Here is a 15830-nt window from a genome sequence, read left to right on the forward strand (position 1 = left end):
TTACTTCATCGTTTAATAAGTATTACCACTGTACTAACACGTAATCATTGTTTGCACTCCCCGGCCCCTCCTGTCCTCCTCCTCCTCCTCCGTCAGCGGAACCGACCGTCTTGAACCCTGCAGTGATTCAGACGGTCGAGGTCCCACATAAGACAGTCAGTCTGGACACAGAGACACCGGAACCCGCAAACAACACCCATCTACATGCATAGTATTTCTTATCAGTACATAGCATATACATATATATATATATATTTTTTAGCTGAAAAGCATTAACCAGTCAATTGATTCAATCTGTATTTCAGGACATAGTCACCTCAGAGGAAATCAGGGCGCGGCTGGTATTTGCTGGCATTGCTGGCAGGAATCAGTCCAAGAACTCAATGGATTATAAAAAGTCATTTTTATTTCAATAAAGTTACAGAAAAAGACTTGAGCGGAAATATCCATTACAGTTTAAAAGAAGTATAACACAAAACATCTCATCTGGCACGGCTTGTGCCCGCAAGCAACATCTTCCTATCTCTCTAGCTCAGTGTAAAATCTGCCTGTGATCTGGCCAGTTGCCATTTATAAAGGGCCCCAGATCTCTTCTGCTTATTGGTCCAAATACAGCGCTGTCACCGTGATGTCATTTCACCAGCCAGTCAGTGCACGGTACGTGGGGACTGGCTCTCCTCCCTTTCTACTCCACTAGGCCGTAACTCGAAAAGTAATTGTAACATTTTTGCTGGAACAGACTCCCATTGTCTCTGCTGTGGAAAGTCCCTTCACTTTTCATCTCATTCAGACCCCACAAAGGGTTAACCGGTCGGAGAGCTCCGAGAAGAGGCCCTGCTGCCAGGTTGACTCCCTATTTCGGGCCTGTTCCCACAGACAACAGGCACCTTTTCTTCAGACATTAAAGGCTCATTTCCATTTTTATAAGTAGAGCCATCATTTCATTATCCTCCAGAGTTCAGTTTTTAAAGTCTATAAAAGATTATACTGGTCATATTATACGAATCAGGATGTCAATTTCCAAGAGTGTCACTTGTTGATCTGTGGCACTTCACACCCACTCTGCCATCCTGGGAGGTCATTGTCCATCGTCAATTGAATAATTGAATAATGAAGCATATAATTACATGTGAAAAATAGGTATATACGGCTATATTGGAACGAATCAGGATGTCAATTTCCAAAAGTGTCACTTGTTCTGTGGCACTTCACAGTGTCTAAGGTCTTAGTGTGTGTCTAAGGTCTTAGTGTGTGTGTCTAAGGTCTTAGTGTATGTGTGTGTGTAAGGTCTTAGTGTGTGTGTCTAAGGTCTTAGTGTGTGTGTGTCTAAGGTCTTAGTGTGTGTGTGTCTAAGGTCTTAGTGTGTGTGTGTCTAAGGTCTTAGTGTGTGTGTGTGTAAGGTATTAGTGTGTGTGTCTAAGGTCTTAGTGTGTGTGTGTCTAAGGTCTTAGTGTGTGTGTGTCTAAGGTCTTAGTCTGTGTGTGTGTCTAAGGTCTTAGTGTGTGTGTGTCTTAGTGTGTGTGTCTAAGGTCTTAGTGTGTGTGTGTCTAAGGTCTTAGTGTGTGTGTGTCTAAGGTCTTAGTGTGTGTGTGTGTGTCTAAGGTCTTAGTGTGTGTGTGTCTAAGGTCTTAGTGTGTGTGTGTCTAAGGTCTTGGTGTATGTGTCTCTATGGTCTTGGTGTGTGTGTCTAAGGTCTTAGTGTGTGTGTGTCTAAGGTCTTAGTGTGTGTGTCTAAGGTCGTAGTGTGTGTGTGTCTAAGGTCTTAGTGTGTGTGTCTAAGGTCGTAGTGTGTGTGTCTAAGGTCGTAGTGTGTGTGTGTCTAAGGTCTTAGTGTGTGTGTGTGTAAGGTCTTAGTGTGTGTGTGTGTCTAAGGTCTTAGTGTGTGTGTGTCTAAGGTCTTAGTGTGTGTGTGTTGCTGACGGCTGATACCAGACAATGAACACTGTCTCCTACGCCCTCTGAGGCCCGGAGCAGCTCCGTCTTCAGCCTGTTCACTGGACACAACATAAAGAAACACAATGGAAGAGTTTTAAACTGGACACAACATAAAGAAACACAATGGAAGAGTTATAAACTGGACACAACATAAAGAAACACAATGGAAGAGTTTTAAACTGGACACAACATAAAGAAACACAATGGAAGAGTTTTAAACTGGACACAACATAAAGAAACACAGTGGAAGAGTTTTAAACTGGACACAATATAAAGAAACACAATGGAAGAGTTTTAAACTGGACACAATATAAAGAAACACAATGGAAGAGTTTTAAACTGGACACAATATAAAGAAACACAATGGAAGAGTTTTAAACTGGACACAACATAAAGAAACACAATGGAAGAGTTTTAAACTGGACACAATATAAAGAAACACAATGGAAGAGTTTTAAACTGGACACAACATAAAGAAACACAATGGAAGAGTTTTAAACTGGCCACAACATGAAGAAACACAATGGAAGAGTTTTAAACTGGACACAATATAAAGAAACACAATGGAAGAGTTTTAAACTGGACACAACACAGTTAAATTACACGAAAGGGAAATGTAGTTCCTAAACATAAAGGAGGATTACACCCAAATTAAGATTCCAACATGTTATTTCCATGGCCTTGAAAAATAAATATTTGTGCAAATGAGCCTCTCTCTCTCTCTCTCTCTCTCTGTGAGAATTCGGAGGTTCCCGGTTCGATTCCCGCGATACTGACGGAACCGTCCTGAGACACAGGAATAACATACTGACGGAACTGTCCTGAGACACAGGAATAACATACTGACGGAACTGTCCTGAGACACAGGAATAACATACTGACGGAACTGTCCTGGCGCACAGGAAGAACATGTGTGGATTCTTAAAACGGGTGCGTTCCCCTTTAAGACTAGACAAAGATCTTGTGAGTCATCTATCTGCAACCACAATATGTGCTCAAATAGTCACAATGTGACGACTTCTGTCTCTATGGTGCGGTAATCTTCTCACCTGTGTGTGAGTGTTGTGAGAGATCAGCTTTCAGACTGTGCACCAGCTCCTCCAGCTGCTCCTCCAGCTCTACGGGACTACATATCCCATGATCCTCCTCTTCAGTCGAACACTGCTCCGCTAGTGGACCGCTGAGAGGGCCGCCATTCCAAACTGCCTCCGCGCCAACTACGTGCTGCTCTCTTACTGGACGACTGAGATGCTTGTTAACCATAAACCCTGCCTCTTTGACAAACCACCGGTCCGTGATTTGACCGCTGAGACGCCCATCAACCACGGGTTCTCTCTCTTCGATATGGTCAGCCTCGTCCTCTGTGGACTTTGTCCCCCATTGGATTGTGGGAGATGGAGTTTCCGTGTGCAGTCCAGTCTCAGTCCTCCCCTCTCCTCTGTTCACATCTCCTTCTCTCCACTCCTCCTCACTCCTTTCTTCCTCCCTCCTCTCCTCTTCGCTCTCCTCATCCTTGATGAAGGCCAGCTCACTCTCCTCTTCATCCTCCTCTAAGTCATCTCTGTCATACTCCTCCTCCTCTACTCTCCCCCTCTCCTCTCCTCCTCCTCCGGGGCTCGGGGGGGCTCCCGGCGTGTCTCTCTCGTGTGGCTTGACGCTCGCGTGTTGGTGTGTCCTGCTCAGCGCCTGGGTAGAAAAAAAATAAAATCTAACCCTGACTAACCTTACTGTCATGCACTTGTCCTAATAAACTAACCTACACTGTAACACGCAACACTTGATGAACATTGTTACTCAGCTGATAGAGTTGTACCCTTCTTGCTGTCTTGTCGTACAGAACTTGTAAGTCGCTTTGGATAAAAGCGTCAGCTAAATGACTAAATGTAAATGTAAATGTAGAACAAGAGGTTATTATAGAGGAGGCCCTGTACCAGGCCTGCAGAGAAGCTCTTTATAAGTACATTTATATATACCAGCCCTGCAGAGAAGCTCTTTATAAGTACATTTATATATACCAGCCCCGTAGAGAAGCTCTTTATAAGTACATTTATATATACCAGCCCCGTAGAGAAGCTCTTTATAAGTACATTTATATATACCAGCCCTGTAGAGAAGCTCTTTATAAGTACATTTATATATACCAGGCCTGCAGAGAAGCTCTTTATAAGTACATTTATATATACCAGCCCTGTAGAGAAGCTCTTTATAAGTACATTTATATATACCAGCCCCGTAGAGAAGCTCTTTATACGTACATTTATACCAGCCCTGTAGAGAAGCTCTTTATAAGTACATTTATATATACCAGCCCCGTAGAGAAGCTCTTTTTAAGTACATTTATATATACCAGCCCTGTAGAGAAGCTCTTTATAAGTACATTTATATATACCAGGAATGTATCATTTAACCATCCTAACTATTTATATATACCAGGAATGTTATCATTTAACTATCCTAACTATTTATGTATAGCATGTAGGTATTTCATGTCTCCATAGGTATCTATAGGTTCTAGATCTATGTACCTCTGTCAGCATGCCCTGCAGTCTGAGGTTGTGTTGTCTCAGGGTATCCATGGTAACCTCCATCTCAGAACACCTGTCCTCCAGAATCCCCTGTTCTGATTGGACAGATACCCGCCATGCCTGGAGCTCCCTCTCAAGTAACCTAGACCCCCCCCCACCACACGCACGCACACACACACACAGACATAAGATCCCTTGAAGAATTGTAATATGTGGTCATTATATTGACATGGCAGACGGTCAGCTTGGCTGTAAACAGAAGTAGATGAGCAGCCTTCAAGGTGAAAGATAACAGGAATTTACCAACCTTAGTATGTCTTACCACATATCTTTAATATAATGTAGAAACAGGTTGGAGTGTTTCTTTAATATGAGGTAGAAACAGGTTGGAGTGTTTCTTTAATATGAGGTAGAGGTCTGGGACCTGGTCTAGAGGGCTGGGACCTGGTCTAGAGGCCTGAGGTCTGGGACCTGGTCTAGAGGTCTGGGACCTGGTCTAGAGGCCTGGGACCTCGTCTAGAGGCCTGAGGTCTGGGACCTGGTCTAGAGGCCTGAGGTCTGGGACCTGGTCTAGAGGCCTGAGGTCTGGGACCTGGTCTAGAGGCCTGAGGTCTGGGACCTGGTCTAGAGGCCTGAGGTCTGGGACCTGGTCTAGAGGCCTGAGGTCTGGGACCTGGTCTAGAGGCCTGAGGTCTGGGACCTGGTCTAGAGGCCTGAGGTCTGGGACCTGGTCTAGAGGCCTGAGGTCTGGGACCTGGTCTGGAGGCCTGATGGAGTCTCACCACTTGTCTCTCTGTAGATCTCTCACGTCCTTCAGCAGAGCTCCCCTCTGGTAACACAGTAACAAACAGACACTGTTGTGAATAAAACATTACATTCGTTTGTAGGGGGGGGGGGGGGGGTTGTTACCCAGATATTCAACCATCAACTATTTAAAATATCTGACTGGAGACAGTAAATCTGTTTAAATCAAATGTCTTGAAACAGCTAATAATACTTTCTATCCATTCCATTCTAGTAACATATTGTCTACTCTAGGTCAGGAGTGACACCACCTTCTGTATGTTTTGGTATATCTGTGGGTAGTTAGTGTTGTAGGGAGTGGGTAGTTAGTGTTGTAGGGAGTTACAAGGTCAGGAGTCGTTTTGTTGTTCTTGTATAGTCAGATGGTCTATTCCCTACCGAGTTCGTTTTGTTGTTCTTGTATAATCAGATGGTCTATTCTCTACCGAGTTAGTTTTGTTGTTCTTGTATAGTCAGATGGTCTATTCGCTACTGAGTTAGTTTTGTTGTTCTTGTATAGTCAGAGGGTCTATTCCCTACCGAGTTAGTTTTGTTGTTCTTGTATAGTCAGATGGTCTATTTAAGCATTACATCACGCGCAGGAGTGGGTTGTGACAATTAGACCATGCCTAGGGGTGGTCTAATTGTCACAACCCACGACTGCGCGTGGTGTAATGGCTTTTATACAACTGGTACATTCATCCAACCTTATTGCTATACAATAAACACACATTAATTGAAGATTTATTGAAAAAACCATCCGCCTGAAAAAGTAGTTCCCAAAAAAAAAAGAGAAGTTGCCTTCATGTGGAAGCAGCTCGGAAGTGCATCCAACTGTTCTCAGTAGGACATCCAACAAACTAACACATCCAACTGTCTCTCAACTAAGACATCCAACAAACTAAGACATCCAACTGTCTTTCAACTAGGCATCCAACAAACTAAGACATCCAACTGTCTTTCAACTAGACATCCAGCAAACTAACACATCCAACTTTTCTTTAGTTTTTAACCTACTTTCTATAGAACTTCATTATTAGATGCTTCTATAGAAAGTAGGTAAAACAAATTAAAAAAAGTTTTCTTTGCCCTATAGGAAAAAAAATTAAGTTTTCTTTGCCCTATATAGGGGGGGGGGGGGGGTTCTTTGCCCTATAAGATTATTATTTTTTTTTTAACTTACTTTCTATAGAAGCAGCTGGGAGGTGCGCTGTTTTAAGTGAGCGTGGGTTATTGAATTGATTGATTGATTGATTGATTGATTGCTAATTTGTATTACTGTCCGCCTTGTTTCCAACTGGTTAAGTTTAGGCCCTCTTTCGAAGTTGGTTAAGGTTAGAGTTTGGAATCAGGGCTGGTGGTCTATCGCCCTGCTCTAAAGACAAACTCTAACCTTAACCAACTTCAAAAGAGGGCCTAAACTTAACCAGTTGTAAACAAGGCAGATACAATTTGCTGTTTCCAACTGGTTAAGTTTAGGCCCTCTTTCGAAGTTGGTTAAGGTTAGAGTTTGGAATCAGGGCTGGTGGTCTATCGCCCTGCTCTAAAGACAAACTCTAACCTTAACCAACTTCGAAAGAGGGCCTAAACTTAACCAGTTGGAAACAAGGCGGACAGTAATAAAATTAGCAATCAATCGGTTAGGGGGCGGAGCTGAGCGATCATGGAGTAGACGTGTTTCACATGAGCTCCCTTCTACCGTGCAGAATATACGTTTCTCCCCATTAGTCTTTATTTTATTTTTATTTGTTTTTTGTCTGCTTGCTAATTCGTCGTGTTTCAAATACTGTCGTCGACTTTTTTCGACTTTCTGCGATGTCGGTGGTGGAAACCAGATCCATGAGCGCCCCAACCAGCAAACCACCACCGGGCCTGGCCGCACCATCGCCTGGTGTCGGTGAGATAAGCGAAGCTGTGCTCTTGGTCATGACCAAGCTACATGCAGAGTCTGAGACACGCTCCGCTGAAGCACAAAAGAAAGTGCTGGCGGATTTTTGTGTCAACCTTCATCGAGAGATATCGGAGGAAATAAGGCTGGTGGTCGTCCCGCTGATAGACAAGATGGAGTCGATGCACGCTGTCTCCTCGGCTAATGCTATCGAGCTAGCTGCGTTAACGACGGAGGTATCATTACAGGGCGAGAAGATGGTGGATCTCGAGTCCTCCCTGCTGGCTAGGCAGGCTGAAGTTACCAAACTACAGTCGGTAATTGAGGAAATACAGTCCCGGGAGAGACTCTACAACATCAGGATTGTTGGAGTACCGGAGGGCAGCGGGGAAGGCCGTCTCTCTGAGACCATGCCGGAATTGCTGCAAAAAATACTGGGAAATGACGTCTTCTCTTCGCCTCCCGTCTGTGAGTCGGCCTACAGAGCGGGCAGGTCCGCTCCTGGTGTGAACAAAGAGCCGAGGCCCATCATCGTCAAGCTGAACAGGCTACAGCAGAGGGAACTCATCATGCGGTCGGCTCGTGCCAGAAGGGGTAATCTGAGGCTTGGCGATCACAAAGTGGCCATTTTCGAAGACTTTACACCGGAGGTTCAAGCACAGAGAGGCGAATACAAATTGGTCTTGTCCAGGCTATGGAAACTAGGCCTGAGGCCCACGCTATTCGCTCCCGCGAAATTATCTGTGTTGGATAAGGTCGATGGTCGTTGGATAAAGCGAAGGAATATCTCGAGGGGATACCCGAGAATGTAGCTTGATAACTATATCGGGTGAGTGACTTGGCGATTTGGGCCTGAATACATTGTTAGGGCCGGCTATTCACAAACACTTGCTGTCATGCCCAGACATGCTAACTGCCCACTGCCCATCCAACTAGCGGGGCTTCCCAATGACTTCTGTTACTTGCTAAAGCTGACCTCATGGTCGTACTTGTGTATCGCCTCTTTGGAAGCTAACGAGCTAGCTGAACAATGTACATAATAGACTAACGTGCTATCCGGATTCATCACTAGCTTACGCGCTAGCCTCGGGCTAGCTAGCGGGCTGCGTCTATCGTCTGCGCTGAGACATTCGAGACCCGTTAATATTTACGCACTTTGGTTGTTGTTGCTGTTTAAGTGTAATCGGCTCGCACAATTCAACGGTGATCGGGTCCTTAACTAACTTCTTGTATGCTGTTATTTTTATATCCAGGCTGTTTTGAGCTTTGGGCTCCGGTAGGAGAAGATCGGTTGAATATATATATAAACAAGATATGATAACAGGTTGTGTCAGGTATTGCTTTTTACCATCCCCGGGTTAATGAATGTGTTTAATTCTATTCTTACATAGGTTATGTCATTCCAGCCGTGGTGCCTGATCAGAGGGGAACTTACAGGTGTGCACTTTGACCATAACCCCCTTTTCCCCTTCTTCTTATTATCGTTGTTTAAATGACATTTGTTTTTTCACAATTTACCTGGAACCCGATCCTACCTTAGACTATATGCTGGTATGCTCTAATTTAATTTTGTTTTGAATTTTCCTTTATCCATTTGTACTATAACATTGCGACGTTGATGCGCAGACTCGGAAATAGATGGTTGCAGGGTTGATGTTGAGATGTTATATAATAATGACTATTTTCTTTTTTCTTTTTTCATTATAGTTATCTCATGTTAGGGCCAAGGCTCACAGTGATTTTCGACCGATATCTTTATTGGAACAATATATGATAACAGGTTGTGTCAGGTATTGCCTATTACCATCCCCGGGTTAATGAATGTGTTTAATTCTATTCTTACATAGGTTGTCATTTCAGCCGTTGTGCCTGATCAGAGGGGCTGTTACAGATGTGCACTTTGACCATAACTCCCTTTTCCCCTTCTTATTATTGTCGTTGTTTAAATGACATTTGTTTGCACAATTTATCTGGAACCCGATCCTACCTTAGACTATCTGCTGGTATGCTCTAATTTAATTTTGTTTTGAATTTTCCTTTATCCATTTGTGCTATAACATTGCGACGTTGATGTGCAGACTCCGAAATAGATGGTTGCAGGGTTGATGTTGAGTTGTTATATAATAATGATTTTTTTTTTTCCATTATAGTTATCTCATGTTAGGGCCAAGGCTCACGGTGGTTTTCGACCGATATCTTTATTGAAACAATATATGATAACAGGTTGTGTCAGGTATTGCCTATTACCATCCTCGGATTAATGAATGTGTTTAATTCTATTCTTACATAGGTTATGTCATTTCAGCCGTTGTGCCTGATCAGAGGGACTGTTACAGGTGTGCACTTTGACCATAACCCCCTTTTTTTCCCTTTCTTATTATTGTCGTTGTTTAAATGACATCTGTTTGCACAATTTTGCACAATTTACCTGTGACCCGATCCTGCCTTAGACTATCGGCTGGTATGCTTTAATTTAATTTTGTTTTGAATTTTCCTTTATCCATTTGTGCTATAACATTGTGGCATTGAAGCGCAGACTCGGAAAAAGATGGTTGCAGGTGTGATGTTGAGTTATTATATAATAATGGCTATTTTTTCCATTATGGTTATCTCATGTTGGGGCCAAGGCTCAGGTGGTTTTCGACCGATATCTTTATTGAATTTTATTTTTATTATTATTTGTGTTTATTGGACTAGTGGGGGTTTAATCAGGGGTTTATCTAGAGGGGGGTCGGAGTGGGGAGCGTCTTACTGGATCCATGACTCTAGTGGGAAATGATAGGAAGATGACCATCCTTAGTGGATGGGGCATAGGGTGGGGATTGGAGAGTGGGTATAGGAGGGCTTATAATAGGACGGGTGGGTTAGGGTTTAGAGTAGAAGGAGGGGGGGTTGTAACTGGGGTGGTATTTTTATGTGTTTTATGTGCTGTTGTCTTATGTGTGTAATTGTTCCTCCTCTGAACTCCTGGGATTGACCGTCTGGGCCCGCCTGGATCAGCGCCTCTGTACTCAGCCTGGCTGCACTGGTATGTTCTCTACGCATTTAGACAAACTCGACCATGGCTAAACTGAATATCTTAATTTGGAACGCAGGAGGTCTTAACGCCCCGGCCCACACAAGCGTGCCAGTGTCCTTTGGTTATTGAAGAGAAGAAATATTGACATTGCTCTCCTTAGTGAGACGCATTTATTGGTGGGTGATGTGTCGAGGCTAGCAAATCGACAATATCACGTTATCTCCTCATCCTCAGCCGATGATAAGACGAAAGGAGTCGTCATAGTTACAAGACGTAACCTTGATATCAAAGTCCTGGATGTGTGGTCGGACACGGAGGGAAGGATTACTATAGCAAAAGTTGAGTTCTCTCATAGGAAGATGGCAATAATAGCATTGTATGCCCCTAACACATTTGATTCAGCGTTCTATAATACAATCACGAAGAATATGTTGGAACTTACTGGATACGCTCTCATTGTGGGTGGCGATTTTAATGCGTGCTGGGATGCGGATATGGATAGGTCCGGATCCTCTGAAACAAGCGACCAAAAACGGTCCTCTAAGGCCCTCAGGATGTGGGCCCAGGACACTGGGCTCGCAGACCTATGGCGCTTATCCAATCCCACCCTCAAGGATTACTCTCACCTGTCTGCCAGACACAAAACCTTCTCTCGAATAGACTATGCATTCGCATCCCCTAATTTGTTTGATAGTTTCGACGTCTCATTGGTTCCCCTGGCTCTCTCGGACCACAAGGGGATTTTCCTTGTGGCAACCTTTGGCAGGCTCTCCATGAGAGCTCCCAGGTGGCGTTTTAACTCAACCTTATTAAAGAACGATGATTTCTGCTCGGAGTTCAGGAGTAAACTAGCTGAATTCTTGCAGATCAATGTTGGCACGGTCGATGACCCCAGGGTCCTATGGAACGCATTGAAAGGATTTATCAGGGGTCATGTCACACTTTTCGCCTCCAACTTACGTAAATCCCGGTCAAAAAAACTAGAAGGACTGGAAACATTATATGCGGATCTATACGCATCTTTGCAAACTAACTATAGTGATCGACTAAACACACAACGTAAGATAGTCAAGAAGGAAATAAACTCCATACTTAAACAACAGTCTGAGTTCTTGATACATAGGACAAGGCAAAATTACTACTTTCACAGCTCCAGGCCTAGCCATCTATTGGCAATGAAAATACGCTCGAATGATCATTTCTCGGATATCCCCTCGATCAAGACGCGACAGGGTACAATCACTACTGATTCGAAAAGGATCAACGACACTTTTAAAGAGTTTTACTCGCAGTTATATAGCTCAGAGGTTAATCTCGACGACTCTAAATTTGAATCGTTCTTTGGCGGGCTTGAGATACCCCACATTTCTGAGGAAGAGGCCAAGGAACTGGGGAAACCGATCACTCTTATGGAGTTGAGGGAGACGATTGCTGAAATGCAGAGGGGCAAGGCACCAGGCTGGGATGGTATTCCACCCGAGGTGTATTTAGCTTTTTGGGACCAACTGGGTCCATTGATGCTCGATATGATCAATTATGCTATCGAGCAAGGGGAGTTCTCAAGAGATGTCAACATGGCGTTGATTTCCTTACTTCTCAAGAAGGACAAAGATCCCAATGATTGTGGTAGCTATAGGCCCTTGAGTCTTCTCGGGGCCGATTTAAAAGTGTTTGCCAAGGTGCTGGCCCGCCGCCTGCAGAGATTTATGACGGTATTGGTACACTGCGATCAAACTGGTTTTATCCCGGGGCGTCTGGCTACAGATAATCTTAGGAGGCTGTTGCATGTAATCGATAACCGTAAAGACAATACAACTCCGTCCACAGTTCTGTCTTTGGATGCCATGAAGGCGTTTGACAGACTTGAGTGGTCATACCTGTGGAAGGTACTTGAGGTCATGGGTCTTGGGAAGAGTTTTATTCATATGATTAAAGTCCTGTATGCCTCGCCGTCTGCGATGATACTGACAGGCAAAAACTGTTCCACACTCTTTCCAGTCTCCAGATCTTCTAGACAGGGTTGTCCTCTGAGCCCAGGACTGTTCGCGCTTTCCCTCGAACCTTTGGCCCAATTTATTAGGCAATCGGAGGACATCGTCCCCATAATGGTCAATAATACTCCACACAAAATTGCTCTCTATGTGGATGACCTGCTGATTTTCATGGACGACCCCTCCCGGTCGGCCACAAAATTATTGAGAATAATCGACGACTTTGGTAAAATGTCAAGCTTTAAGATTAACTGGAACAAATCAGCCTGCCTACCTATTAATGAGCTGGCCAAGACGGTACGACTACCAGCTGATATCCCCATAGTAGAACATTTTAAATACTTGGGCATAGAGATATTCCCCACGCTGAACCAAACTACTAAGTACAACTTCACGGGTACTTATGATAAAATACGCCAGGATCTAGACAGGTGGTCGCCCCTTCCTAACTCCTTACAAGCCCGGGCTTCCATAATCAAAATGAACGTCCTGCCTAGGATACATTTTGTTAGCTCAATGCTCCCCCTGCCCCCTCCAATAGACCACTGGCGCAAGGTACAATCGATGGTATCTAAGTTTATCTGGAATAACAAACGCCCGAGAATCAAAAGGGCTACTACTCAACGTAGAAAACAAGATGGGGGCCTCACAATCCCTGATTTTAAGCTTTATTTCTGGTCCTTTTCACTGAGACCTCTGATGTGCTGGCTAGACCCTGTAGAGGCTGTATCGTGGCGCTCCTTAGAAGCGGCGGCAGTCTCACCGCTAAGATTGCAGGATGTAGTGTACTCCACTGTCTCTATTTCGAAATGCCGGCTGAGGTATGGACCGATCATAACTCACGTGATCCAAACGTGGCGTAATGTACAGAGGTCGTGTGGGGTTAAATGCCCATGGCACCTGGACTCTCCAATTTTTAATAACCAGCAATTACTTGTTGGGCACAAGCCGGTTAATATTCCTCAATGGCAAAGGAGGGGAGTGCATACTCTGGAGGATATTTATGATAAGAACGGCCTCAGGACTTAAGAGAATTTTATGATCTTCCCGGCGAGTCATTCTTTCTTTACCTTCAACTAAGGTCAGCACTGAGGGCGCATGGCGTGCCGTGGGCTCAAGCTTTGCACCCACACCCCTTCCTCAGGCTCATAGTGGACAGGACGACATCCAGAGGGTTTGTCTCAGACTTTTATACGCTCTTAATTCAATCCACGTATAAAAATGTATCATTGGATACAATCTGGCGTGTGGATATCCCGGAGTTGGACCCCAAGTTTGACTGGGATGATGTTTGGGCAAATGTGGCATTATCTTCCCGCAACCCCAATCACCAGCAAATTAATTTTAATTATATTCATAGGACCTATCTTACACCTAGGAAGCTATTTGCTATGGGACTGATAACCGACTCTCGGTGCACTTTGTGCTCTCAAAAGGCCACTGGCACTTATATGCATATGTATTGGGATTGCCCACCAGTGGCCCGCTTCTGGAGGTCAATAACGGACAAACTTTCAGACCTGTGTGGCTTAACTATCCCATTCACAGCTGTTACGCTACTCCTGAACGATATAACGACACTACCTGCGTCCGTTCAACTAAAAAGGGTTGTCCTAGCGGGTGTCACAGCAGCGAAGAAGCTAATAGCAATGAGATGGAAGGAGCCTGAGAAGCTTACAGTGATTAACTGGTCCCTAACACTATTGGATGTGATTTATCTTGAGATATCCACGGCGCGGGTGATTGGGGTAGGACAGGCTGGCATTGACCTGTGGTTCGCAGCAGCTGAGAAGGTAAGGACCGCCGTGTGCGGCTGAGCGGGGTTGGGGTGCCTGATCGGGGGGGTCCGGCGGTCTCTTGGGAGGGGGAGGAGGAAATGTTTTGTCTGTCTTGTCTTTTGTCTTGTCCTCTTGAGTTTAGCTGGGGATTTAATGGGGGGGCAGCTATTTAACTATTTCTTCACTGTTTGGTCACTTTTACACGGTCTCTGTGAGTCTATGGAACACCTACAGGTTTTTGTTTTTTCATGAAGGTTCATTGCTCTGTTTTCGGGTCGTGTTCTCAAAAAGTGGTCCTTGTGGTGAATTGGAGATGTACGTTTTATTAATATAAGGTCACACGGCCGGGAATCGGGGCTGAACACTGGGAAAGACCAATTATTAGATAGTACCCCTTGGATTTAGAAATTAGAAGGTTGAACTCTGTTTTCTTTTCTCTTTGTCTGTATAAATTGTTATTCTGTATTATTATTGTTTTTGTTATTTTCTTGTGAAGTTCTATGTATTGTGATTGTGTTAATGTGTTTTGTTTCATGTGAATAATAATAAAAAATGTTATTTGATCAAAAAAAAAATAGCAATCAATCAATCAATTCAATAGTCCACGCACACTTAAAACAGCGCACCTCCCAGCTGCTTCTATAGAAAGTAGGAAATTTTTTATTTAAAAAACAAAATATGCAATTAATCAATCAATCAATTTGCGCGATTTTTATTTTGTTCCACAATGATTCATGACCCATCAATTACATCATCCAACATTGTTTAAGCAACTAAGACATTCGCCGTGACAGAATAGTTTTTCATTTAGTCTTTATGACCCTATCACCATTATCCTTTCGTAATGTTTCCTGTCCGGCTTGCGTCTATTCGAAAGGCAACCGGTTCATGCTTCCGCGTTCGCGTTTTGCGCTCTGATTGGCCACTGCTGTTTTTGGTCGCACCAATCGTGTGACGGCAAGTTCTTTCGCCGGTTAAGCTTAGGCACTCTTTCGAAGTTGGTTAAGGTTAGAGTTTGTCTTTAGAGCAGGGCGATAGAACGCCAGCCCTGATTCCAAACTCTAACCTTAACCAACTTCGAAAGAGTCGCCTAAGCTTAACCAGTGATAAATTAGGCGTTAGGTAGTTTGCTGCTGGTCGAGGCGGAAATGGGCGCGTCACGCGATTGGGCGCACATGTCACATGACCAGAAACGTCAGTGGCCAATCAGATTCGCAAAACGCATGAACCGGTTGCCTTTCGAATAGACGCGTCCGGCTTGTCCGCCATCTTGCTTTCATTCCTAAAACCACGAACGGCGCATTGATAGTAAAGCGGTTGTGGGCGGGTCCTGGGACCAAGAGCGTTGGGTTATGAAAAATACCCATGTGTAAGTTGACTTTCAGCCAATCAGAATCGAGAAATTTGCATGCCGTTGTATAATCGCTACCGAGTTAGTTTACTTGTTCTTGTATAGTCAGAGGGTCTATTCCCTACCGAGTTAGTTTTGTTGTTCTTGTATAGTCAGAGGGTCTATTCCCTACCGAGTTAGTTTAGTTGTTCTTGTATAGTCAGAGGGTCTATTCCCTACCGAGTTAGTTTAGTTGTTCTTGTATAGTCAGAGGGTCTATTCCCTACCGAGTTAGTTGTGTTGTTCTTGTATAGTCAGAGGGTCTATTCGCTACTGAGTTAGTTTAGTTGTTCTTGTATAGTCAGAGGGTCTATTCCCTACCGAGTTAGTTGTGTGTTCTTGTATAGTCAGAGGGTCTATTCCCTACTGAGTTAGTTGTGTTGTTCTTGTATAGTCAGAGGGTCTATTCCCTACCGAGTTAGTTGTGTTGTTCTTGTATAGTCAGAGGGTCTATTCCCTACCGAGTTAGTTTTGTTGTTCTTGTATAGTCAGAGGGTCTATTCCCTACCGAGTTAGTTGTG

General features: G+C 44.1%; 1 protein-coding gene across 1 annotated transcript in view; it reads right to left on the reverse strand.

Annotated features, from left to right (window-relative positions):
• Nucleotides 1-2029: 2029 nt before the first annotated feature.
• The window catches only part of dytn (dystrotelin), a gene marked incomplete at both ends in the record, with an annotated part of 75873 nt that continues 62072 nt past the window's right edge, over nucleotides 2030-15830 (reverse strand). Inside the window, 4 exons of the mRNA XM_084322189.1 lie at nucleotides 2030-2034; nucleotides 2985-3621; nucleotides 4461-4602; nucleotides 5243-5289. Of these exons, the coding sequence (XP_084178315.1) occupies nucleotides 2030-2034; nucleotides 2985-3621; nucleotides 4461-4602; nucleotides 5243-5289 (831 nt within the window). The remainder of the gene's footprint in view (nucleotides 2035-2984; nucleotides 3622-4460; nucleotides 4603-5242; nucleotides 5290-15830) is intronic.

The sequence above is a fragment of the Notolepis coatsorum genome, assembly GCF_963971535.1.
Source record: "Notolepis coatsorum genome assembly, chromosome: 1".
Lineage (NCBI taxonomy): Eukaryota > Metazoa > Chordata > Actinopteri > Aulopiformes > Paralepididae > Notolepis > Notolepis coatsorum.